This window comes from Helianthus annuus, chromosome 9 (genome assembly GCF_002127325.2).
Source record: "Helianthus annuus cultivar XRQ/B chromosome 9, HanXRQr2.0-SUNRISE, whole genome shotgun sequence".
In the NCBI taxonomy this organism is placed as follows: domain Eukaryota; kingdom Viridiplantae; phylum Streptophyta; class Magnoliopsida; order Asterales; family Asteraceae; genus Helianthus; species Helianthus annuus.
In genome coordinates, this window is record NC_035441.2 from 62,731,823 (window position 1) to 62,750,202 (window position 18,380).

At 33.7% G+C, this 18,380-nt stretch overlaps 1 protein-coding gene across 1 annotated transcript; it reads right to left on the minus strand.

Moving 5' to 3' along the window:
- Positions 1-12,313: 12,313 nt before the first annotated feature.
- LOC110875818 (glutamic acid-rich protein-like) lies at positions 12,314-14,619 on the minus strand. Its single transcript, XM_022124017.1, has 4 exons — positions 14,172-14,619; positions 13,380-14,096; positions 12,605-13,266; positions 12,314-12,544 (listed from the first exon to the last, which is right to left on the minus strand). Exons 1-4 carry the CDS (start codon positions 14,617-14,619, stop codon positions 12,314-12,316), a joined length of 2,058 nt encoding a protein of 685 aa, XP_021979709.1.
- Positions 14,620-18,380: the final 3,761 nt, after the last annotated feature.

The following is an 18,380-nucleotide window of genomic DNA, read 5'->3' on the forward strand; positions in this document are numbered from 1 at the left end:
GTATTCAAAGTGGTGTACCAAAACACCTTATTTCATGTTGATACATATAATGCACATGTGCATTTCTAATATTGGTAATGCAAAAAGTAGTGTATTACATATGGTAGTGTAAATGAAAGTGCAATTGTCTAATATATGTAATGAATTACGGAATTTGTCAAAGAAATGACAGAAATGCACATGTGCATGCTTGTGTATTATGGATGGAATGATAGATGAAAGAGAAAGTAGTGTACCAAAACACCTTATTTCCTGTTGATACATATAGATGCACATGTGCATTTGTAACATTGGTAATGTAAAAGATAGTGTATTACACGTAGTAGTGTAAATGAAAGTGCAATTGACTATTATTTGTAATGAATTACGGAATTTGACAAAGAAACGACACATATGCACATGTGCATGGATAACTGTTACTCGAAATTTTTTTTTTTTTTTGAAATTTTTTTTTATTTTTTTTATTAACAAAATATAGCGATTTTTTCAAAAAAAATAGTAAAAAAATAAAAAAAAAAATTTTGGGTGTTTTTTAGATTTTTTTAGGAATTACTGTTTGTGTTCACACTGGTTCTCGCGGTTCTCGCAATAAGGGGTGGTTCCTAACGGATCTTTGTCCTATATATATATATATATATATATATATATATATATATATATATATATATATATATATATATATATATTATTCAACTAGAGGATGTTTCAAATGAAAACCACTTTTATTGTGAAAACTCGAAAACTAACTAAAAAAAGCCTAAAAGACAACAAAAAAAAAATTTTCAATTTTTTTATAAAAATCGCAGGTTTTTATATGTAATTTTTTTTTCAAAAATTTTTTTTTGTAGTACACATACACATGTGCCCTACAATTTTTTTTTTTTGAATTTTTTTATATAAAAAAACCTGTGAAAATTGATATGCAAAAAAAAAAAAAATTGGTATGTTTTTTTGGCTTTTTTAATTAGTTTTTAAGTTTTCACAGTAACTAGTGGTTTTCATTTGAACTTTCCTCTATTCAACTTACATATAATAATAATAATAATAAATAATATTAAAATAATAACAATAATAATATAGTGAAAATACTTTATATCTCTCGTAGTCGTGTCGTCGCATTATTTATAAAGTGAGACACGCTTTTCACTGTTGATAATTTATTAAAAAAAAAAAAAAGTTGAGTTGGGATGTCAACATTCAGCAATTCATTTATGGGTGGATCTATTCTGAAAAAAGAAAAAAAAAATCTTCGAGGTCATGAAGTAATCTAGATATTCTTTTTTTTTTTTCTTTTTCTTGTATTTTCTTGGCTACTATTATCCGTTACTTTTATATGATCTTAACTGTTTTAGTTTTAATTTTGAGTTAATTACACAAATGGGTCCTGTGGTTTATACCTAATTTCCCCTTTGGGTACTAACTTTATTTTTTAACAGGTTTAGGTTCTATGGTTTCAATTTTATAACACCTTTGGGTACTAACACCAAAATTAGTTAATTAATGACTAAAATACCCTTGCATTTTTTTAAGTTTATCAATGTAACACATTTGAGTACTAACACCTAATTTTATTTAAGTTTAAATCAATTTTACAAAATCTATTTTTTTTTATTTTCATCTTTTTATTATATCTCTTAATTAACATAAACTCTATTTATTTTTTTTATTTTCATATTTTTATTAAATTTCTTATTTAACATAAAATCTACTTGTTACTCCAGTATTTTTTTAAATAGATTTTTTAAATAAAATCTACTAGCTATATAGTTTTATGTAAATTAAATTTCTTACTAGTTTTAAATAATGTAAACCTTACTCGTTTTCAATTTTGGATATATAAGATTAATAATAGTAATAATAAATATCTTTGATGAAAAAAAAAATTAAGCCATTTTTAACTTGTTTTTTTGTTCATTTACATTTTACTATTTTAGAAAGATATTTAATTTACATAACATCTACTAGTTGCACCAGTAAAATCTACTAGCTATATAGTTTTATGTAAATTAAATATCTTTTTTACAAAAAAATGAGTTAAAAAAAAGGCTTAAATTTTTTTAGTTTTATCTAAAATACCTAGCTATATAGTTTTATGTAAATTAAATATCTTTCTAAAATAGTAAAATGTAAATGAAAAAAAAAGTTAAAAAAAGGCTTAATTTTTTTACATGAAAGATATTTATTATTATCAATCATTTCAATCCAAAATTGAAAACGAGTAAGGTTTACATTATTTAAAACGAGTAAGAAATTTAATTTACATAAAACTATATAGCTAGTAGATTTTATTTAAAAAATCTATTTAAAAGAAATACTGGTGTAACAAATAGATTTTATGTTAAATAAGAAATTTAATAAAAATATGAAAATAAAAAAAATAAATAGAGTTTATGTTAATTAAGAGATATAATAAAAAGATGAAAATAAAAAAAATAAATAGATTTTGTAAAATTGATTTAAACTTAAATAAAATTAGAAGTTAGTACCCAAATGTGTTACATTGATAAACTTAAAAAAATGCAAGGGTATTTTAGTCACTAATTAACTAATTTTGGTGTTAGTACCCAAAGGTGTTACAAAATTGAAAACATAGAACCTAAACTTGTTAAAAAATAAAGTTAGTACCCAAAGGCGAAATTAAGTATAAACCACAGGACCCATTTGTGTAATTAACTCTTTAATTTTTATTGCAGCACTAATGTGTTAAAAGTTAACAATATATAAATAAAAAACTGCTACTATTTTTTTTACTAAATATCTTTTTAATTGACTCGGTAAGCTTGTAAATCACTTTTACACCACTCTGAACATTATCTTAAAATGTAGTTTTTAAATTGTTAAATTTTAAAGAAAACGAATAGCAAGCATTTAATCGAAACTAATTAAATTGTTAAATTTTAAAGAAAATGAATAGCAAGCATTTAATCGAAACTAAACAAAACAATTACAAGAACGGAAACAAAACTATGAAGAACCTGGACTAAAACCATCTGCAACAAACAGAAAGGAACAAGGCAAACAAAAAATACGAAAACAATCCAAAAATTAAAATAATAATCCACGTGTAACATCTACTAGCCACTTCCGAAACCAAAAGACCAAAAACTCGAAAACATCGCACCAGATAGGAACCCTCTTCCACCTTTGACCAACTACTACACATTTGCTTATATTATTTCCTTATATCTCGTGACCTGACGCCCTTTCTGCTTCGACCTTCGACCTTCAACCTTTCACCCTAACCCTCAATAACTTTGCAAATTATGTCCTTTAATATGGTTTCGAGTTTGACTCGATGGCTTGATCTTTGTATAATTGACTTAATTAGCACTAACACATTAAAATTCTTTATATATAGATTTACCCGAGTATTAGAAGCTTCGTTTGAAAACCACTAATCCATTGACACATGATGTATTGGTCATCATGAAATTACACATTGTAATAATTTGATCAAGTATTGCATATCATGATATTGATCCCTTTTATGTGATCACTGTATTAGTGCCTGTACCATCTCATCAAGTCTAATGTTATACTTTCCTCTCATGGTCAATATACCAAAGTTGTTGAGCATATCACTCTAGTATATGAACACCTGGGGAATTACCTAAATGGCCCTCTCATAAACTTTGAAGAAACCATCATTCTTGACCCTTAACAAAAGTTAAAAAGCCTTTCATAAAAGAACAATATTTTAAAATATGAAATGTGGCACAAAAACTTAAATCACTATTTTAGCTGCTTTTCATAAAATCATGTTGTTTTTCATAAAATCATGTTTTCGACTTCGGTTCCAGGCGTAAATTGCATGAGTATGTGACATCATTTTTTAGTTTTTTTTTAACGACTAAAATCACACCATGCCTACCATATATAGGATTTAAACCCTTAACCACTTGATTAAGAAATACATCACTTTACCTAAAGGATTATAGGTTCAAATTGTTAACCATGTATACAGAAGCGTACTCAAAAGCATGATTTATCTTAAAAAAACAAGCATGATTTACGTTTTTAGATCATGTTGTTATATTCTGATTGGTTGTCTAGATTCCTTGTACTTTTTCTTGATGAAATATTGTTTCAAATAATAGTAAAAAAGAATGAGAATAAAGAATGGTTAGAAATCAGACAAGACAATAATAATCGGATTTATAAGTGATATAAGCATGCACTATATATATTTTTTTTTGAGTAAACTGCTAAAATCGTCCCTGTGGTTTGACTCAAATTGCTAGATCAGTCCAAAATCAACTTTTTTTTGCTAAAACAGTCCCTGAGCCTAGTTTCTGTTGCTATTTCAGTCCAATAAATTAACACCGTTAGAACCTCCGTTAATGAATGGGTAAAACTGCTAAATTCGTCCATGAGGATTGATTCAAGTTGCTAGATCAGTCCAAAATCAAGTTGTTTGAATTTGTTAATTATAAACTTATTTAGGTATATAATTTTTCTAGACTTGCATTAATTTTTTGAATTTGTTAATTATAAACTTATTTAGATTATAAACTTATTTAGGTATATAATTTTTCTAGACTTGCATTAATTTTTTGAATTTGTTAATTATAAACTTATTTAGATTATAAACTTATTTAGGTATATAAATCATTAATATCACAAGAGAAAAAATCCTTTTGTTCGTTATTTTGAAAAATTATTTGTTAGTTATTTTGATTATTATTATTATTATTATTATTATTATTATTATTATTATTATCACTAAATGTTTACTAATTATATACTTAAGTATTTAAATAAGATAATACTTAATTTAATTTAAATAAAATTAGTTTTAAAAATATAAATGTAGCTTTTTTGAAGAGCGTAATTTAACCGGCCCAGCCTTAAATACTGGTTTTATTTTGATGTTGTTGTTGTTGTTGTTGTTGTTGTTACCATGTAAATATTTAGTATTTATTTAAGGATTTAAATAAGACAACAGTTAATTTAAACAATATTTAGTTATGAAAAATACAAACATTATATGTAAATTTAAATATTAAGAAATTAACATAATTTTTTTTGTTTTTATTTAAATCGTAATATTTAATGTTTAATATTTATCAATTATTTTAATTTAATATTTGTATTATAAAGTTCTTTTATTCATTTTTTCTACTTAATTAAGTGGTTTCTTATTTAATAATACTTATCATTCAGGTGAGGTCGGACAACATGTCGTGCCAGAACAAGTCTCATAAAAAGGATTATTTTGGTTTGAGTCAAAACGAGTTCGGGTCAAACTAGTGTTTAAGACAGGTCAAATAAAATTGTGCTTCCCAAAAGAGCTACATTCTGTTTATATTTTTATAACTAAACACAAATTTAAATTATATATTTAGGGTAGACTTGTAATTTATCTTAAATTTTAAGACATTTAAGAAAATATATAATGCATTTGCTACAAGTATTGATGCATTAAAAACATGTCATTTACCATTTTTTTCTCTTGTGATATTAATGATTTATTCAACGAACATAAATATAACTGGACCCGCCTAAAATAAGTTTTTAATCTTGTGATATTAATGATTTATATACCTAAATAAGTTTATAATCTACATAAGTTTATAATTAACAAATTAAAAAAATTAATGCAAGTCTAGAAAAATTATATACCTAAATAAGTTTATAATTAACAAATTCAAAAAACTTGATTTTGGACTGATCTAGCAACTTGAGTCAAATCTCAGGGACGAATGTAGCAGTTTTACCCATTCATTAACGGAGGTTCTAACGGTGTTAATTTATTGGACTGAAATAGCAACAGAAACCAGGCTCAGAGACTGTTTTAGCAAAAAAAATTGATTTTAGACCGATCTAGCAATTTGAGTCAAACCTTAGGGATAATTTTAGCAGTTTACTCTATTTTTTTGAACAGCTAATTAAATAAACTTTTTTTCTCCAAATTACACACTATATAGTTGACAGAGATCATGATTGTCATAATTTAATACTTAAATGCAATGCAAGTGGGAAAATATGTATATAATTATACATCTATATCAACAGGAACTCTAAACTACCGCAATAAGATTTTTTGTTTAGTGAGGATTTTCATAGTTGTTTTTTTTTTTATGTTTTTAACTAATATACTCTACAGTCTTTGAATTTTAATAAAGTTATTTATACCCTCCGTACTTTAATTAATATCTAAGTTTTACATTTAGACGTGTTTACTTAACCTTGTGACTTGGCAAGTGGTAAGTTGGTGAAAGTATGGACCCATCGACAGAGAAGTAAATTTTTGTAGATGTCAAATATTACTTCTAGGAAGATCCTTATCTTTTTAGAATATGTGCTGACCAAGTGATTAGTCCATGGTCATGAAACCATCAACATTCTCCGTCATTACCATGAAGGGCTATACGGAGAACATCATGGTGTTAACTTCACGGCCAGAAAAAATGTTTGATTCAGGATTCTATTGGCCAACCATATACAAAGATGCACTTGATATGGTCAAAGCTTGTGATGCATGTCAACGAGCAGGTAACATCTTAGCAAAAAATGAGATGCTCCAAAATGGTATTGAAATATGCAAGGTCTTTGATGTTTGGGGGCTAGATTTCATGGGACCCTTCCCTGTTTCACGTGGAAACAAGTATATCCTTATAGCGGTTGACTACGTGTCTAAATAAGTTGAAGCTGAAGCTTTACCCATAAATGATGCAAGGATTGTTGTTAAGTTTCTTAAGAAACTATTTTCATATTTTGGCACACCTAAAGCTTTGCTCAGTGATCGCAAAACCCATTTCTGCAATCACCAAATGAAGAAAGCCATGTCATGATATGGTGTTAACCATCGAATTTCCACTTCATACCACCCTAAACAAATGTTCAGTTGAGGTACCAATCATGGGATAAAGCGAATCCGTGAGAAAATAGTGGGTAAAAATTGAAAGGAATGGGTGGAGAAGCTCGATGATGCTCTTTGGTAATTTAGTACAGCTTACAGAACCCTCATCGACACAACACATTTCCGCCTCGTGTATGGTAAAACCCCTTATCTACCAATGGAACTTTAAAATAGGGCTAAATGAACTAGAAGAGCTCCGAAACCTGGCCTACAGTAACTCCATAATATATAAGGACAGATTAAAAAAGATTCATGATCAACCTCGAAAAGGATCAACAGACTTCAGCGAGGGAGATTTAATCCTTTTATATAACTCTAGGCTACGAATCTTCCCAGGGAAGCTCAAATCTAGGTGGATAGGACCATACAAAGTGGTATGAACATACCCTTACGGTGTAGTAGACATAAACCTCCGGTTGGTGACACATTCAAAGTGAACGAGCACCGTCTTAAGCAGTATGAAGGCTTTCTGGATGAGGAACGAGAGGACCTATGCCTTGAATGAAAAACACTTCCGAAATGGGCCGTGTCTGCTAGACACGCCTCGCCCCGTGCCTCAGTCTTTGACTAATCTCCTGCTTTACTACAAGGCACGGGGCGTGCCTCGCTGATAGCTACCCTATAAGATAAGATGCTTACATGCATTTTGTCCTCACTTACGTCCAACATCATTCCCTATAAATCAAGGTTTTTTATCACACATACCACATCGGGTAAACACTTCAAATCCTAGCCTTTTCTCTATCCTTCTAGTTTCCTCTATAGGAAGAACACCTACCTTCTTCTCTTCACAAAAACACCTAGAACTCCATGTTTTAGACAACTTTTTGAGTTTAATCCAACCAAAAGTTAAAAGCTTTGGCTAAGCTCTTATTTTTAATGTATACGTTGGTCCAAAACTACTAAATATGTGACAAAATCGGAGTTCTATGTGAGAAAAAAGGTAAAACAACAAGCTGCTATAGGTCGAGACACGTCCTGTGCCTCCCAAGCATGGGTCGTGCCTCAACCTCCAGACAACCTCTTTCCCTTTCTATTTAACAAGTGTTTTTCTTATTTTTAGAGCATGGCGAGCAATGAAGATGCAATTGAGGTCAACCCGAACACCACACATAGGCGATTCTACCCCTCGATTGAGGGGTACTTTTTTCTACTCGTGATTAAGCTTAAGGAGGTGATGGAAGAGATGGTGAAGGTGGAAGAGCCCTTAGTCACTCAGGTCAATGTTTTGACCTTGGGTTACAATGAGTTTTATGAGGAGATCGAATACCTTCACGATAGGCTCAACATTTTTGTTGCGCCTATCAAGGAGGAGATGATCTTCCTAACGGGTTGGGACATACCGGTGGAGCCAACTAGGTGGGATGACTTGCCACCACTCCTGGTTGATGACCCACTTGTTTCCCCACCCCCAGCGTTCCAAGAGGAAGTAACCGAAGCCGAGCCCATGGTGGATGCCGAAGAAGAGCCCACGCCCACTCTGGTGGTGAACCTCGAGTAGGAGGATGAGGGGAGGAACCCCTACCTTCGCCTCCCTCATGAGATGTTGGACTCTTGGAAGGGCCAGTAGGTGGTGGTGGTAATAGCTACGATTTGGACCTAACTCTATCTTATTTAGAGATTTTGTATAGATCTTTTTGTTTAGGTTAAACTAGTGATTAGGGATTATGATTTGTGGTAGTGATTGATGGTGATTGTCTTTGACTTACGCTTTAGATTGTAACGCGATCCTTTGATATAATTATTAAAAAAAACTTCAGGTAACTTATGTTTTATATCTTGTGAGTTACATATTTATTTCATGTTTATGTCTTTAATTTGATAAATGTGGGATTTGGAAAGATTAATAATGTTGAAGGTAATTGAAAATGAGAGCTAATAATCATAATCAAGGTGACAATCAGAGGCGACTCATGGGCTCTCGCCTCCTGGATTTGTTTCGACTCCAAAATGGGAGTTTTGTTCTTTCTCGTTTCACTTTTTATTTACATTTCCCTACAATTTATAACTTTGGTTAAGCACATTGGGGACAATGTGCATTTTAAGTGTGGAGAGGAAAACATGGGTTAAAATAAAAACTTGAATCTTTTGCACATCTAATAACTGAGCCATTCACAAAACTCTATCGGAATTGCTTTGTTACCCCAATTTTTTCAAAATCTTTCACAAAAATAAAATTTAATTTTGTAAAAATTATAATCCGTATATAGAAACTTGCACCGAAATATTGTTTTCAAATGCCAAAAACCAAAAATTGTTTTTTTGTTTTGTAAATATAAAAAGAAACTTTTAGGTATAACAAGTAGAAACAACAAAACATCTATATATATATAATAAACAAAACCATTGGGGGAAACTTGTCACCCATTGGCTTAAGCCACATCAGCTATCCACGTGGCATATCTCTTAAGCGAGTATTGGAGAAGCTTATAACGTACGTTTCAATTTCTCTCTCTCAATCAAAAAACCCTAATCTAAGCCTCTAATTCAGCTTTCAAGATTAATCCTTGCCACATTCATCTATCGTTCATCTACATCAATTTCTTCTTCACATCAGATGAGACCAATTGAATTGGAGTTTTCTTTTTGATTCTCTCATTTGATTGAATGTTGTTATAATCAAGAATCCTCACCGCCTATGACCCGCTTTATCTTCTGAGAAAGCCCCTAAGACGCCACTGATTCACCAGCCTCTTCCTCTTCCATAGCTTAATCTCTCTTCTCTTTGGATCTCAGTCAACAATCGACGGTAAGTTCTTCGTTTTTCGGTCTTTATTGCTTGATTTTGCTCTTTGGGTATTCTTCTTGATCCCATTTTGTACGGTTATTTGATCCAATTTTGTATAATTGTTGCTCTTGATCAAATTCATTGCAGGTTTCAAGACTCTAAATCGACGGTAATCTCTATTTAGTTGTTCGATTATTCTATTTTATTGTTTGATTCGTCTGATTTCGTCAATTGTTTAATGTTAGTTAGGTTTTTAATCGACGATGATCGATTATGGATTTGCACGATATGGCTGGGATGACAAAAAGAAGTCTTTGGTGAGTATTCAAGTTATTTATCATGTTAAACCATGTTGGTAACTTTACTTTTATTCGTTTATTATTGTTGAGATTGGTCGTATATAATTTTGATCTTCCTTTTACGTGAACATTGGTTGTTTTGCTCTATTTTTAACAACCCGGAGAAGTACGCAGTCATAAGAACTTTAGACGGAAGGAAGTTCAATGTGACTGATTTAGCGAGTGACACTTTTGATGCACATTAATTAATAGGTTTGTAGTGTAGGATCGTTTTGCGACCTATATGAGTCGTTCAGAGTCAACACAAAGCTGTTTGAAAGGCGGAAACAGTCAAACAACCTATAATCAGTGATAGAAAGGTGTAGAAACAGAGTATGATACTTAAGACAAGTTTCTCATTGATATTTGACTTGATTACACGGTGAAAATTGGGCAGCACTTCGTTGCACTTCACCTGATTTCGTACCAAATGAGAAACAACACATGCCTATTTATAGGCAGTTGATTTCGCATGAAGCCGTCATCTCTCGGCGTATACGGAAGTATCGATCTGAGCTCTCACGGCCCTCGCATTTTAACCCTTTACAGATATTATCTGTGGTATACTCACCTGTAAGACTGAATATTGGGATCTGGATACGAGAGTATATTCAAGAAGTGGGACACTCGAATAAGTTTAAATATCTAAGACATTAATATCGTATCTCAGATCAGTTGAACTTTGTGTAAAAATTTAAGTGGATCAATATACTGACAATCTAGGTGAATTGTTTAGAACTTAAAATGAAATGAAATGAAGCTTAACGGTGTTGGTGACATGTCTCATTAACTGATATGATCTTCTTACACAAACTCACAAAAATATTGTCTGTAAATATTTTTTTATTGCATTTACTTTCTTTAGAAAATCCAAAAAGATTTTGTGTGTGTTTTAGCATAAATTTTGAAAAAGTCAAAAAGATTTTCGACAACTGATGTTGGTTAGCTGATTTTCAAAATTCCGAGTGCTAAACATGATGACTATAAGGTGAGAGGGAGCTTGTGTTTGAAACCAATTTGTTTAAATCCTATTTTTACAAGAGGTTCATCATGAAAGTATTGATCTGAAGGAGAGTGAGTGTTGGTGCATACCTCAATATTTGAAATGTTTAAATTTGTGAAATTTATTGTGAGGTAGAGTTTGTGCAGGAGTCAAGTCGAGCCAGGTCAATCGATCCTGAGACCTAAGCTAGACGAGAGCCAGGTGTTGATATTGGTACAATCTCCTAAAGAGCTAGGCTGTTCAATTTTGATAAGCTTATGTGTTAGAGAGCCAGGTTACGATACCTGAGGACTCTGATTGAAGAAGGCCAGGTGTGTGATCCCTATGGTCTCTGAAGACAAAGTTTGAGCCAGGCTAATGAATGTGGACAAAGTGTGAAAGCCAGTCAACGATCCTGAAGCTGATGATGCTGATGAACTTAAGGAATACCAACATATCGCAAAGGGGAGTCTGTTGGTGAAAAAGAAGAGAGAGTGAAGCCTACAAGACTGATCAAGGATGAAGTTTGTCAAGACTCGACACGTGTGACTCGTCAACATCTGAGGGGAAGTCTGTTAGTGCATACATCTGTCGACTTCGTCTTGTATCGAGTCTTAGATTACACTGTATAGATCAGGGCACGTTTTACGAGAAAATAGGAAGTTGTTAGTGAGGTATATGCTGATTTCACTCCTAGGGTCATGTAAAGGTGATTTCGCCCAAACCTCAAGATGTGATTTCGCTCCTGTGTTTCTGTGTCACTTGGGGCGAAATCAGAACCCTCTATATAAGGTTGGTATGAGCGAAATCAGGAACTGGTCCCTTGTATTCCATACCGAACTGCTGTCGGTGTGAAGACTGAGTGTATTTGCATTCTAATCAATACAATCAGTGTTAAAAGTGAAGAATCAGCTGTTTCTAAGTCCATTACTTGTTTTCCGCACCTATAATTGATCAAAACTCCTCTGAACGACTCATTCGGGTCAGCATAACGATCCTACAGGATCTACCCTCTTCTATTTCTTTGGATAGTGCGGTTTCCAGTGTTTGAATCCTCCGAAAGCTTCAAATTTCATCAGACCCCAAATGGGTACATCATGCTTTCTTACAGGGTAATCCAAAGTTCTAACTTTCGAAAGTTCTTCAACATCCCACCAGGGTAAGGACATGATATCCTGAATGTACTCAAAGTATTGGACACCATACTCTCGCCGAATAGCATACACATTAACTTGTCGCAAGAATCCCCAACTGATAATATCCCCCAGTGACACATCCCTATCTCTTTTATAATACTTCAATGGAGCTTAAACTTTCGTTCAGTACCTTTCTAAACCACTTCTTCCTCTCTTCACGACTTTCATCTTTTGTCGTTCCATCAAAATTCTATCTTTCAAGCATTCTTAAACTTTCCGTCTTAACTCATCAATGTTTTCTTGACTGAAAAACTCAACCAGCGTTGGAAAGTTCGAAGTATCAGCATTCACACTTTCTTCATCACTGCAATCCTCAACCTCAACCCTATCATAATTGTCTGCCTCTTCAACATACTTATACTGATAATCTGGCTGTTGGTTGATATCAAATGCATTCAATTCATCTTCAAAGTCAAACTTGAAATTAGTATCATCAATCTACGTCATCTTGATAATATCAGCCATTGTATACGTATGCCTGATTTCTCCTTCCTCTACCTCAGGCTCTAGACGCAAAATCAACTTTTCTCTTTCAACATTTTGATCATCCACGTTCTCCCCCTCACCTTCTGCACTTTCAGGCTCTTCATTCACATCGTCGTGAAGATAATCATCGACATTCTGTTCATTTGATGCTTCAGTGACTTTAACACTTGTACCTCCTTGACCATCGTCATCATCATCGTCATCACTATGACTACTCGCATAAAATACATCATCTGCATCATCAACCTTATCTTCATCATCATCCTCTTCATCATCATCCTCCTCGACCTCTTCCTCATCTTCAATAACATCATCAATTAATACATCCTCTTCAAATATACCAGACACTGCAGATATAGGACGAGGATTCTGAACAGGTGACTCGGAAATAACAGATGGAACAATCGCCCTTTCAGTAACTTCAGAAGTACCTTCAACATTTTTACCCTTATTTTTCATCTCAGCATCAATCTCAGCTTGACGACGTGCTCTCACTTCCTCAACTTGAATTTCTTCAATTTTTTGTTCAATAGACGTTCCGATCAGATTTTCTAACACTTTGTTTATCATAAACATCTCATGCTCTTTCTTTGCGTTTGCAGCTTCTAATTCTTTGTTCTTTAACTTGAAATACTTGTTCTGCTCATCTCTGCGAGCTTTTTCATCTTCCAACTCTGCAATTTTTACCTCATAATATCAATTTCAACCTGATCAGCTTCAACTTTCTTTAATAATGAGGAATTTTCAGCTTTCACAATCTTTACACGCTTTTCGAGTTTCTTCTCACGATCTACCAACTTCTTGTTTTCAACCATCACTTCTTCAACTTTCTTTTCCAACCTTCTTACTTGCTCATCACTCGCAAAATTGAAATCACCAATGTCATCAAGTGGGATATTCACTGGAATGTGAGGAAAATCTTTAAGGCTTGAAGAACCAGGAGTGGTTTGGACATGTGGTTGTTTAGATGGTGGTGTTTGAAAGATTTGTGGTGAAGTGAAAACAGGTTGTTCTTGGATTGGTGTTTGATGTGGTGGTGAAAGATGTGGTGGTGATAGATGTAATGGTGATAGATGTGATGGTGATTGATGTGGTGATTGAGGTGGCGTAGGCTGTTTTGGAGGTGATTGATGTGGTGATTGAGGTGGTGATGGTTCACGTGGTGGTGATGGTGGTTGACTTGGTTTTGATTTCAGTGTGCGTTTAGGCAACTTGACTATCAACTTTCTCCTTGCTGCTTGTGGAGAAATCACGCGCTTTCTTGCACTAGCTTTCTTCCTACCACCAGATGATGGAGGCGTTTGAGATTCTATAACATGTTCAGGAGATGGATTGTACAACTCATCATCTTTATCCTCTCTCCTCTTTCTCTTTAATTGTTTTTCTTTCTCAACTTCAGCCTGAATTCTTTTTGCACGTTCAGTTTCATCAATTTCTTCTTTAAACGAGCTTGATGAACTGTTCTCTACATCGTCACCTTCTTCACCAGCTGCCTTCTCTGTTTCTAATCCATAATCAATATCTTTCAATATTTGTTCAGTCTCAGGAGACACTGGATCTTAATCTTTTTCTGCATCACCTTCAGCTTCAGCTTCATCTTCTTCCTCTGATTCATCAACAAGCATAGTTTCAACAACCTTATTTTGACGCTTTTTCTGTGGTTGAGAAGATGAACCCTCCTCTTTTTGAACTTTTGGAGTTGCCTTTCTGCTCCTCTTTTTCTTCTCCTCTTTCACAAACCATTCGTTTCGAGTTTCTTTGAAATTTTTAAGTGTTTTCAACTCCTTTGCATAACCTGCTTCTTTCATTTCCTCGTCATTTCTCCATTTTTGATGATCAACCAGATCTGGATCAACATAATTTTTGTCTTTGATGAACCCAAAGAATTCAGCTTTTGTCGTTGGCTCCGGATGATTTTTGTGATATCTTGCCAGTACTTTCAGCATTTCATTATCCATGTGGAACTGCACCAACAAATCATTGTTTTCATTTTTCTCCAAATTAGGATACGCATGGTCTAACATCATCTGTACAAATCGTGGATAAATCCAAGTCTTGCTTTTTGATGTAATGTTCTATTTCATGTAATGAAACACAATCTTTGAAAAGTTATACTTCTTATTCAACACAAGTGCCGTCACCATGCACATTTGATAGTCTCGCATCACATCATATCCTCCCTTCCTGTGACTGAGAGCATGCAACACCGAATGTATAAGAAACTTGTAAAGCTTTGGAAAACATGACTTCAGATAATTTGCACTGTTCAATGGACCATTATAACCCATCCGTAGCATACAACCTTTCACCATCTTTTCAGGGAACTTTGTCGGAGAATTTTCGTCGTCCGGAAAGTCTAACACCTCACGTACTAACTGCTCTGTGATAATGATCGGTTTGTCATCATCATTCAAGCTCACAATTGAATTTATCATTTTGTGTTCTTTGTCATACGTTGCATTTTTTCAAAAACGCTCAATGTGGGACCGAAATACAAGATGTTGATTTGTTAAAGCTTTCTGAATCGGAAATCTTTCCATGAACTCTAGAATCCCTGTGAATTCAGCCATCTTTGGTATCTCCGTATCGTAAACACAACAAATGTTGTGTAGTGGATCAAATAACACATTCGAAGCCTGAAAAACAACAACATACAATCAAATCAAACACTTTGAAAAACTTTCAACACAAACACATCATTCATGCGAAATCATTTCAAACGAAATACCAATTCAAGCGAAATAGTACACTCATGCGAAATAACATTTACAAGCGAAAACAGTTTCAAGCGGAATCACTTTTCAAACGGAATAGCCTAATTTCAAACGAAAACATCTTCACATGAAATAGCATTATTTCAAACGAAATCAACTTCAAACGAAATAGCTATTTCGTGTGAAATAGATACTTTCGTCAGGGTGCTATTTCGTACGAAATAGCCCGTCGTTTCGTTTAAAAATGATGAAATCCCAGTTTGAACAAATCATGATCAAATGATAAAATTGATTCTCTGGGTTTGTTCTTTAGTGAATTCCGAGCATGTGGGTATAATTTTTATTCATTTTTGATCACATATGCATCCTAGATCTAAGTCCAAAGTTTCAGATCTACCGTGTTCATGCAAGATGACCAAATTGAACATCTAAAATCAGATTAATATCACATTCCGAGTTCATTAGTGTGTTAATCAGTCAATATTACCCACAGATAAACCCTAGATCTAAGTTTTTGATCCTGTTCATCGTCGTTCAAACAAAAACAATCAAATCTGGGTTAAAACAACATGATCTCTCACCTTTCCCATAATCTAAGTTGTGTAAACCAACTTAAATCTGGATTATAAACAACAAACATGCAAGATCTCGGCTAGAAATGAAGATTCTGGTGTTTTCGTGTGAAATCACTTTGACAGAGGTTTGGTGCGAAATGATGAAGCGAAATCAATACCCCTATTTATAGACCTGCCTATCTCGTATGAAATAGGCACTGAGGCAGTTTCATGCGAAAACACTTTTTCAAGCGAAATGGCTATTTCATACGAAATAGTCATTTCGTTTGAAAGTTCCATTTTTCAAAAATTTTCAAACTTTTTAACTTTTTGCTATCTTGGCGTCACACCCAGTTAACCAAGTCCAAGTTAATGACCTTGGTCAACTGTTTAGCCTGCCAAGTCCAAGTTAATGACCTTGGCTGACCAGGTTATAAAGATGCTGATTTTCTGAGACATATTTTAGTTCAAGTTAATGAACTTTCAAACTTTCAAGCAATTTCCAACACTTTGCTTTAAAATTCTGCTTACCCAACCCTCATGATCCAACTTGTTCAGCACGCAAGACTTTGATCATCAGATTACCAACGTCTGTTGTCAAAAATAAGATGAAATGCAAATCTTTTTGGATTTTATAAAATGCTAAACAAACAGACAATCTTTTTGGGTTTTTGATAAGCAACAAATTGTACACACAATATTTTTGTGAGCGTGTTAGGGGATCATATCAGCTACCAACAAGATACAAATACCGTTAAGCTTTGATTTCATTTTTAGCATTAAACAATTTGCTTTGATTGTCGATATACTGATCCTGTTAAATTTTCACACAATTTTCAATCTGTTCAGGATACGGATTTAGTGCTTTAAGATCTTAACTTTTACATGTGTACCACCTCAGAATATACTCCCGTATCCAGATCAGTATATTCAGTCTTACTGGTGAGTGCACACTAATGATATCTGTATTGGGTGAATGCGAGGCCATGAGAGCTCAGGCTAGAACTTCCGTTCAATCAGAGAGATGATGGCTCGACTTTCGGTGGGTTCCCTTTGGGAATCTCTTTTACAACAGCACATGATTAGCATTTTGCAATGTTTTATCACTTTTTATGCTGAGGGGAGGCTTTACGAGTAAAGCTGTGCAGAGTATTATAAGAGGACTAGGCTATTGCTTCCGCAAAATCAGAAGTCCTGGTATAATACCCCAGATATCATCACGTACAAAGACCTAGTATGTCAGAAATAGGATCTTTCAAACGAGATTTCAGGGGTTACCTATATATCCTGGAGATGTTCCCCACATAAAAGCCAGTTGTTATATTATGTTTATATCCCAAACAAATCTACTAAATGTGTAAAAACCTATCGGCACATCATCAGCGAGACTGTTTAACGCATTTTTTACTATGCAATACTTTAGCGTACCGTATCTGTCTAGCTGATGTACTATCATTTCCCCTTTTTTACACAAACTCTTTTTTAGTTTTTTAATGTTTTTGAATTTTGAAATTTTATCATGTTTTTGGATTTTCTGCAAACTTTCTCCCCCTAAAAACAAAAACATATATTTTTTTTTGTTTTTGGTTTTATCAAAAGTAGAAAAAACAAACTGTACAAAAACTTTGACAACATGACATGGATCACTTCAGATCACCATCCTCCTCGGCTTCACATTCAACAACCCTCCCAGAAAACAATTTTTTCAAACGATTTAATTTTAAAAGATAGTTAAATCTCGTTTTATCAAAAGGTTTGGTATAAAAATCCGCCCTCTGATCATCGGTGTGTATATGTTCAATACGAATCAATTTCTTCTCATGACAATCACGGATGAAATGATGTCGGATTTCAATATGCTTTGTTTTAGAATGGTGAACCGGGTTTTTTGTTATGTTTATCGATGCCTCATTGTCCACAAATATAGGCGTGTCCAAGAACTGCAAACCAAAGTCTCGCATCTGTTGTTGGATCCAAAGGATCTGAGAGCAACAGCTCGAGGCCGAAACGTATTCAGTCTCGCATGTAGAGAGCGCGACTGAGGTTTGTTTCTTGCACTGCCAAGTGACTAGTCGAGTTCCGAAGAACTAACAGCCTGTAGTGGTGGACTTAGCATTTTGTTTGCAGCTATCAAAGTCCGAATCAGCATAACCTGTGATAGAGAAGTCACCCGATTTAGGATACCACAAGCCGGTGCTTGGGCAACCTTTCAAATACCGTAAAATGTGTTTCACGATCGTCAGGTGTGACTGTCTTGGGCTAGACTGATAACAGGTGCATAAACACGTCGGATACATGATGTCTGGGCGGGAAGCAGTAAGATACATCAAAGATCCAATTATCGACCGATAATATGTCTCGTCCACTTTCTCTCCACTCTCATCCGGACAGATCCCATGATTTTGAGCTGGGGGGTTAATGTTGGAGTAGATTCAGACATGTTAAACTTCTCCAGAACATCGTTGACATATTTAGTTTGATGAATGAAGATTCCTTCGGGCATTTGCTCCACCTGTAGCC